Source organism: Solanum stenotomum, chromosome 2 (genome assembly GCF_019186545.1).
Source record: "Solanum stenotomum isolate F172 chromosome 2, ASM1918654v1, whole genome shotgun sequence".
Classification (NCBI taxonomy): Eukaryota; Viridiplantae; Streptophyta; class Magnoliopsida; order Solanales; family Solanaceae; genus Solanum; species Solanum stenotomum.
Window position 1 is genome coordinate 68,992,976 of NC_064283.1, and position 9,508 is coordinate 69,002,483.

At 27.5% G+C, this 9,508-nt stretch overlaps 1 protein-coding gene across 4 annotated transcripts; it reads right to left on the reverse strand.

The window, feature by feature from the left end:
* Positions 1 to 491: 491 nt before the first annotated feature.
* LOC125857116 (protein indeterminate-domain 5, chloroplastic-like) lies at positions 492 to 8,421 on the reverse strand. Of its 4 annotated transcripts, none has more exons than XM_049536788.1 (7): positions 8,268 to 8,421; positions 8,104 to 8,177; positions 7,890 to 8,022; positions 6,871 to 7,270; positions 2,564 to 3,312; positions 1,379 to 1,734; positions 492 to 765 (listed from the first exon to the last, which is right to left on the reverse strand). In XM_049536788.1, the coding sequence occupies exons 3-6, from the start codon at positions 8,020 to 8,022 to the stop codon at positions 1,445 to 1,447; spliced, it is 1,572 nt and encodes a 523-aa protein (XP_049392745.1). In that variant the 5' UTR covers positions 8,104 to 8,177; positions 8,268 to 8,421; the 3' UTR covers positions 492 to 765; positions 1,379 to 1,444. The 4 variants fall into 4 exon arrangements, with proteins under 4 accessions (XP_049392745.1, XP_049392742.1, XP_049392744.1 ...); XM_049536785.1 differs by having other exon boundaries at positions 7,886 to 8,022; positions 8,268 to 8,420; XM_049536787.1 differs by having other exon boundaries at positions 1,379 to 1,731; positions 7,886 to 8,022; positions 8,268 to 8,417.
* Positions 8,422 to 9,508: the final 1,087 nt, after the last annotated feature.

The window sequence follows — 9,508 nt, forward strand, 5'->3', positions numbered from 1 at the left end:
GTCATTTTATTTTAACGTTGAAAAGAGTTTATCCTCATCACAACCCTTATATCCTACAATCATAAATAAATATCTTAACACTAAATTCTAACAAGATGTCGAGAAAATTTGTGGATCATAAGCTACAATTTTCTCTACAAGCTTCAACTAGAGAAAGGCAAATTAAATATACAAGGTGTTCAATATCAAATTTAATGAAGGCATATCAAATATCAAAACATTCAAGATCAAACTTATTTGTTCGTGAGATATTTACTCGTGCCGCCTATTACGAATAGTTAAATTCACATTCAAGATCAAATCCGTCTAATTCAAGATCATTTTTTTAAAATAATAATAATCAAACTATCAAAGAATTCATAGAGACTATAACACTTATCGCAGTGAAATTTTTATTTTTTAAAAAAACTATGATAATCACAAAAATTTTAAGTTTTGATTGTTTTTTCTTGGTGCAAATTATTTTTTTGTTATAATAAGTACACTAGAAATTAAGAAAATTCAAACATATTATATATTTACATTTAGATCTAAGAGTTTTTTCATCAAACTATATATTGTTTGTGTCTTGACCTATTTTTCTGAACAGTACTTCAAATAAAAAAACTAAAAAGAAAGGACTAAAGAAATAGAGTCAAGACTATAGAACTTATAACTACAAAAAGGGGTAAAAAAAAAGTCTTAATAATTTAAAGGAAAATTAAACAACAAACAAAGTTTTTTCATCCTTAGAAGTTGTCCTCCTTCCAAACATAGATACATACCCTGCAAAATATAATCATAAAATAATCAATAAGGGTGTATGTGCTTTTAAGAAATCTTTACGATTCTGAACTATTGAAAATAGAGCAAATATACCTTTTGTGGCATAAAAATACGGTAAACGGTAACCAAGTGGATCAAATATACTAACAAACTCCTCATAAAAAATGTATTAACACAAAATAGAATTTTTGTTGAGTTGGAAATTCAAGTTGAAAAATAATAATCTCAATACATATATATACCATTATTATAACAATATAAAGAATTTTTGTTTGTGGAATTTATTGAATAATCGGAGATACAAAAGTGTTTATTTTTAAAAAGTGAGTTGATTGGCTGAACTTATATAGTAGAAGTTGTTTTTCGAAGCTAAAAAGAAGTATTCTTTTTTTTTTCTAAAAGAATTTTATGATAAAATACACTAAGAAGCACTTTTAAAAAGTCTCGACAAACACTAATAAGATTTTGACTCACTTTTTAAAAATAAACACTTCTGACTTTTCGAAATCTTGGTCAAACAGACTATTGGAAGTCTTTGCATAATCTGCTTCTAATTTCGATAAAGCTACTCAGAATCAATTGTGCAATTAATGAGCTAAATTTAAACTTATACCTGTTTTTTTTTGTGCTCTCCTTTTCTTCATTTAACTTTCACATTTTTTTTTCTTGAACAAGCTAGTCATTGAAAATTGGTAGCACTTCCAAAACTCTGTTGGGTTTGGTTTCTCTCTGGATCCAATAATGAGCTCATCATATTGTTCAATCCATTATTCTGTTGTTGTTGTTGTTCTCTTTGGGTACTAAATCTCCCATTCATACTTCTTACTATTTCCCCAACTCCAAGAAAGTCTCTAGTTAATTGTTTCTTTTGAGGTGGACCTTGATGTTGCTCAAAGTTCAACTTTGTTGATGTATTGTACATGCCTTCATGTGATCCACCTCCATAAGCATTGATGATACCACCATCTACTAGACATGCAAAGTGGTTTTCTTAGTCAGTGGCGGAGCTAGAAATTATAATAGATAGAGACAAACATGACATTTCTTTCGTTTTAATTTATGTGACAATAATTTATAAAGGGGTGTGAAGAAGTTTAAAAAATAAAGATTGACTTTTGAAATCCATGATCTATAAGATAAATAATTACTTACCCGCACCTTGTGTTTATAATATAAAACCCTCTTAACATATACTATATATGTAATGCTAAGTACAACAATGAGTTGAGAATGCATATATTAATTAGCCATGGTGAAGTGTTGGTAGAAGTTTATGCGCAAACACATGTCATGCAACTATTTATCATTTGTTAAATAGAGGGTGAAGATAATTTTTTTAACAAAATATGTCATATACATTTTTTTAATCGTAAAATCATGTCACTAAGTTTAGAACAAGAAGTTCGAAGTAAACTTTTTTCTAAACAAATAAAGAAATGTACTACTCTTCTCTTGGACAATACTAAAAAGGATTTTGTCATATAAAATGAGACAAAGACTAAATAATTAAAGAGATGGAGATGAAGAGCAAGGATATTGATCGCCTAGCTCTGTAAGTGTGAAAATCCGAGTGTAGTGTGGTGTATTAGTAGGCACTTCTAGGCCCCTTTACCGACTACTGGATCACTTCAGTGCTTCAGTACTATGAACTCTCTACCACCCATTGCAACAAAGCCGTTTTATGAGCTAGGAGAGTTGGAAGAGGGGGGGGGGGGGTAAGCGTAGTTCTTTGAATCAAACGTTGAATGAAATCGATTCTTTTTAAAATATCAAAGTCTAAGAATTAATTAAACCATACCTGTAATGTCACTACCAAAGTTGAAAGCTTGATGATCAGATTTTGTGCCACTAGATGATGAACCACTAGTACTTCCAAAGGCTTTGAACAATGAGGCAGTTGCACTAATATTACTTGTACTAGAAGATCCCATTTGTGCTGCCTTTTGTAGTAATGCTGTGGCTGACATTATTGGTCCAGATGAACAAGTTGTATTACTACTCTCAAGTACTTGTACCCCATAAAGTGATGGAATTGAACAACTTATATTATTGTTATCATGATGATGATCACCCAAAATTCCACTATTGGTAGACAAATTGTTTTGAAAAAAGTTGAGGTTAAACATAGTACTACTACTATTGTTGTTATCATTGTTTTGATCAAGATTAGGAAGTTGCATTAGGCCATGGACCATTAATGGTTTGATATTGTTGTTAGGATTGTAATCTTGATTTGTTTCTTGAAGGAAAAAAGGATTGTTAGTAGTAGTAGTAGTACTTGATCCAATGAGGTTGTTGTCATGATGATGATCAAATTGAACACCACTAGTAGTAGTAGTAGTAGTAGTAGTAGTCTTTGTGATGTTGTTGTTGTTATTGCCCAATTTGGAGAAGGTGCCTAAGTTTATGTTGCTACTACTTCCATATAAATATTGGTTGTTGTTCATGCCAAGGGTGTTCATCAAGGAGTTTGGTGAAAGGATATTTCTTGCATTTTCTTGAACCAAGGCATCACAAAAGGCTCTATGTGTGATGAAGCTGTCGCGCCTGTGTAAACACGACAAAAAGAATATATACGGTTATGTGCACTGACAATATAAGAAATATGTGTACATATGATGTAAGAAAAGAAGGAAAGTGTAAGGTGTTTATGTGTATAAATTAAATTCCAAAAATAATACACAAACTCAAGCTAAAAAAAAAGAAAGGAGAATTTTAGTTGTTCGGTTAGTTGGTTACTCTTGAACATTCTCTGGGTGGGGGTTTGATTCCTACCTAGTAATCCTCTTTCTCCACAGGTGAATTTAGTATAGAAATTATGGTGCACGTGAACCTATGATCTGTATATCTACTAAACGTGTACATAGTTTGTAAAATTGAGTTAATATTATCAACTGACACTCGTACTTCAGAAGGATTGAATGATGCACATGATAGAACACTAAGTTATTTATCCAAAAATGTAACGATCTATTCCCACTAAATACATTTTTTTGTAATGCACCCATATTTTAGAAATTCTAGTTCCGCTTCTGACTTTCCCCTCCCATTCACCCTTCCTCTTCCCAATGAATGATTTTTAAAAAGGGTAAAAAGAAATAAGAAAAAAAATAATAGACATAATTTAGATGAAGTAAGTAGTTGAAATTGCATTGATCAATAAATAAATAAGAATCCAATTAAGACCCTCATGTTCAATCCAAATAAAGATAATTACACAAAATGGTTCATAATAAGTGAGATTAATAACTTGAAAAATAAGATAAGTTAAAATATAGTACTAAGTTACATCCAATTCAAAATTGTCTTACACTACTATGACAATGACAATAGTATATATTTAGGACTAAAATTAACAAATTATAGACTGTTGTAACAACAATTATACAAGAATATTGTCTTTAGCTAGTCTAAGTAAAAACCTGTTACATACTATATAATTATTCGAAAATTAAATTTACTTAAATAAGAAAAAGAAATTGACTTGAAAATGACTCAAATGGTCCCATTCTAGAAGAGAAAACTTGGATATAAAAAGTTAAAATGCATTTACAATATTCAATAAATTAAAATTAGTTTTTTTGCGGCCATGTCATTATCAAATTAATGTTGTAGGGAAAATAACAAAATATACAATAAATTTCTATATATAAGGAAGATACTTTAAGTAACATTAAAATATATGATTTGTAATTATAAAAATAAAATAAATTACATATTATAAAAAGTAAAGATAAGTTGTTATAAAAATTTCTTATATTAATGAAAATATAATGTGGTCAAAATTGACAGAAACATAATCAAGAATTGTCAAAGAATAATTTGCCAAAATTGTAAAATGAATGATGTGAACTTTTCCACAATAAATAAACAAATAAATGCAACAAAAGAAATTGGGAAATTAATGGTCAAAATCAAATAAATGAAACGCCTGGGATATGATTTTCAATAATGAAACTCCCAGTTAAAAAAATAAAATTATATCTATAAATTATTAATTTAAAACACATAAACAACTCAACATAACTAAACTCATACCCTCATTAATTTTAAATCTTACATTCTAACTATTCAGTTATCTTTATTTACATATTACATTTCGAAACTCAAAACTAACTAGACCAAATATTTAAAAACAATTACTATCATAAAAACGCGAGAAAATTTAATTTTATACAAAATTAGTCAGTATATAATTCTGAATTCGTTTCTCGATTAATATATTACATATTACGATAAAGTAGAAAAAAAAATTATCATGAAAAAGGAATAATATAGCAACCAATTAAGAAAAGAACAAAATCTGACAAAGTATTACCACTATTTATGCATGGACATAGCAACACGTGAATAACTTGAAAAGGTAAATGTAACGGAAAAAAGGACGATACTCCCTAGGAGAGAGTATCTCTCGATGTTACGTTGGTTTGATTCGTGGGATAAGAAATTATAATTTTAAAATATAAAGATTAGTAATTTCGAAATTATTTAAGCGTTTTTTAATAGTCAAATATTTTTTTATAAATATTTTAAAATGATTTTTTCTTTATATTAATATAAAAAAATTACAGTACAATTTATAGTTCGATATACTTTTCATATATAATTTTAGATATCAACTATCTTACTCAAATCGACTTTGTTATAAAACAAAATGCAACAAGTAAAGAATTACAGAAAGAATAATACTCTATTTCTATGTAAAACAACAAAATAACATATTGCTTTGCTCGTCGTTAAAGTTATTTTTTTAAAAAAATAAGAACAAACTTAAAATAAAAATAATAAAAATTTATTCATCTTATAATCCATTTTTAATCTAATAAATCAAACATTACAATAAAAATATATTCATATTTAATCTTGATACCACTATCTATATCTTATTATTATAATCTTGAAATACCTTATTTATCAAGCGATGAGGGCCTTGAAAGAAAAAATAATATAAATGGATAAAATAAATCAATTTTTTTTTTTTGAAAAAACTTATATACTACCCGTGGTAAAGAAAAAAGACAAAATAAAATACAACCAATGTAATAATAATTTCACGTGTACACATTGTCTAATAGTAAAAGATCCAAAGACAAAAACAAAAAACTACCAGAGAGAAAAAAACAAAAAGAAAGAAGATAAAGAGAGAAAAAAATATTATTATTCTTTTATTTTATTTTAAAAAAAAAAAAAGAATCTTGTAACTGCAAGAAAAAATGGAAAAAACTTTTTCCTTTCATTTCTCCCCTTTTTCATCACCTGGGAAAAAAACAAATACTACTAAAAAAGATGCCAAACTTAATTCAAAAGACTCATCATCATGAATAAAATAAAATAAAAATAATAAAATCCAAAATTCAAATTTCAAATAATAAATAGTTGGTTCGAAAGGATGATCAGTCACACTACCAAACTAATTAAGACACGATCGAAAATCCAAGAAAAAAACAATATTGAGCACTTCACGAAAAGTGTTCCTTCTTACGTTATTTATATGACGTAGTTTGACTGATTACAACATTTAAGAAAAAAACGGTTTCTAAATTCTAATTTTTGTGTCTAAAAGTCGATAACACTCAGAGAATTTAGTCGTTATAAAAGATAGATAGACGAGTTCCCTACTTTAAAAAAATAAAACATAGACGCGACAATACAATAAAAAAAATAATAGCTAATTCTATTTAATGACAAATTAACATTAAATCATCAAAAAAAAATTATTAGCTACAATCTATTAAGTGACGAATTCCATAACAAATTCGTTTTTTTTTCTTAAGGTGACCAAGACAAAAAGAAAAGGAAAAGAAAGGTAAATAGACGAGTTCACTAGAAAAAAAAAACAGGAATTAGCAACAGACAAATAAAACAACTTCTATCACTATACAATCACATAATCCTGTCATAGCTATGAATAATTTAACGACAGATTAACAACTTCTATCACTATATATAGTCACATAATCATGTTATACAGCCACGAATAATTTAGCAATGAAATTCAGGAATTAGCAATAAACAAATAAAACAACTTCTATCACTATAGTCACATTATCATGTTATAGTTACGAGCAATTTAGTGACAGATTAGCGACAAACAAAATTTCGTACCTGGAGAAAAGAGTGCCACAATCACATCTATACTCCCTAGTGCCACAAGTTTTGGTATGTGCTTTCCAATCAGACTTAACAGCATATTTCTTTGAACATTTTTCACATTTGAATTTTTTCTCACCATGTTTTCTAAAATAATGTTTTTTAATCCCAGTAAGATCACCAAGTGCTCTACTTGGTTCATGATGAACACATGTTGGTTCTGGACAAAGATACACCTTTCTTTTTGCAACTTCTTTTGTATTTTTTTGCTTTAATTTCCATGGCAAATTGTGTCCTCTTCTATGGAGTTGTAAGTTTTGTTCTCTTTGAAAACCTTTGTTGCATACCTCACATAAGAATCTATTTGTTGCCATTAGAGTCTTTGGTGATAACGCTATCACTTTTGCGTCTGGACCTATTCATCCCATCACAATAAAACAAAACAAAAAAAAAAACGAATTATTAGTAACAAAGTTATATTTATGATTTATATATGGTGAAAATTAAACATACGAAATTCTAGAATGAATGAACTATGAAAGGGTCAGTTAAATAAATGGATTTTTTTCAATTTTTGTTTGACTATACCCTCATAGTTCATCATATATATGTGAAAGAAAATTCATCATTTTTTGTTATCGCGATTTGCACTTTTAATTGGTTTCAACTATATATTCCAACATTAATGAATGAATTATATATGAAGGGGTTAGTCAAGCGGTTCAAATTTTTAATCGGTTTCTTTTTCGTCTTCCCTGATTTTTCATAGTCCATTACTGGGAAGAGTGATTTTATTCACAAAAAATTGAAGAACCTAACAAATTAGGGTTTTCCTCAAATTTCTTTAAGGTAAAACTTGAACTTGAGTTATAAACTATTATTTTCAACTTTTATTCATACTATAGATAGATTAATATAATAAATTAAAGAAGAAATAAATTAGTGTTCTCTCTTGTTCTTATGTTTTTTTTAAAATAATTGAAAAAATCTTTTTCATAAAATTAGTCTAATTAATTATTTAATTAGATACTTGCTTGGTGTGCCTGGTTGATTTCTTCTCTTCTTTGATGGTGCTTGAGCTTGAAGGAGATTTTCTTGTTGATTTTGACTTAATTCTTCTTCTCTCATTCCAAAAAACATAGATGATGTTGATGAACCTCCAGCCATCTATTAAAAATAAATAAATAAAAATTAACCAAAAAAATTAAGGAAAAAAGAACTTAATTCAATAAAGCTTCATTTACAAACCTTTTGTTTTGTTTGATATAGAATTAATTTCCTCTTGATCTTGATCTACTTTTTTGGTGTTCTTAATCCTTGAGCTGTTTGTTAGAAATTAAAGAAAGAAAATTAACTCAATTAATAACAAAGATGAAGGAAAATTAATTAACCAAAATAAGAAGTTTACAAACCTTATCAAGAACTTAAAATAATTAAGTGAGTGAGACTTGAGTAAGAGGAATTAAAGAGAATATTCATCCCATGATATCTATGAACTATTTTGTGTGTTTTTTTCTCTCTCTTTCTCTCCTTTAACTCTTTGCTATAAAATGAATTTTTTTGAAGAAAAGATGCTATGTGAGGTTCCTCTATATGTGTTTTAGGTGTCATGCATAGACAAACACATATCCATAATACCCTCCACCCCCCCCCACCCCCCCACCCCTATCCTATTTCTCATCTCTATCATTTTTTTTCAATTTTATTTATGTATTATTAGAAATAAGGGTTTTTTTTCTCTCCGTGAATTAGTGAGAAATGTATGTTATAAAATATGATTACTGAATCGATTTGCTAAGAAAATGCATGATGAGAAGCAGATTCTCATTGAAATAATGTGTAACTTCTTAATTTTTTTCATATAAAAACATTACTACTATTTTTTTTCTCGTCTTTCAATCAAAATATCTATAAAAATAGCAATTACACTAAAAACATAGAGATTTTTAAGAGGTAATTACAAGTTCGAATTATGAAAACATCCTCTTATAAAAATATAAAATAAAATTATATACAATAAATCATTTTGATCTGATCTTTCTTCATATTATACTCATAACGAAAGCTTAATTAGTGCACCAAATTATCCTATTCATTTTTCTCTATTTTAAACTTTCTTATCACTACTTAAAATGCAAAAAATGATTGGAAAAAAGGCAAACAAAAGATTGGATATAATTAGTTATGAAATTCCTCGTAAATCTGTCACTAAGTAATTCTTACTTTACATAATTTTATAATAATCCATTGTGAAATTATAGCTAAATAACATTAATGACGAGTTTTGCAGTTTAGTTAGTACTCTATACAAAAAAGTTTAGGTAAGAATTTCTATTTTTTCACTCATATTTGACCATATTTTAAAGTTAAAATTTGAAAACTTGAACTTTTAATGTTATGTTTGGACATTTTACTTAAATTTTTTTAAAAAAATTATAAGTGAAATTAGTTTTTAGAACTTCAATTTTTTTGAAGGACAAAATTTTCACAACCAATTTACATCTCTCCCGTTTAATCATATGATTAACTAATATATATTTTAACTTCATCAATTCATTAACTAATAACGAAAAGTATCATAATCTAAAATAATATATAAATATCAAGCGCGAATAAATATTTTTGAAATAATTAGCCTAGGATGATGTGATGA

Coding starts and splice junctions, on each gene's coding strand:
- LOC125857116 (XM_049536788.1), bottom strand. CDS start 8,022: ATGGCTGGAGGTTCATCAACATCATCTATGTTTTTTGGAATGAGAGAA. Junction 7,271..7,889: donor AAATCAACCAGGCACACCAA/GCAAGTATCTAA, acceptor TGGGATGAATAG/GTCCAGACGCAAAAGTGATA. Junction 1,735..2,563: donor CTTTGGTAGTGACATTACAG/GTATGGTTTAAT, acceptor TTGCATGTCTAG/TAGATGGTGGTATCATCAAT.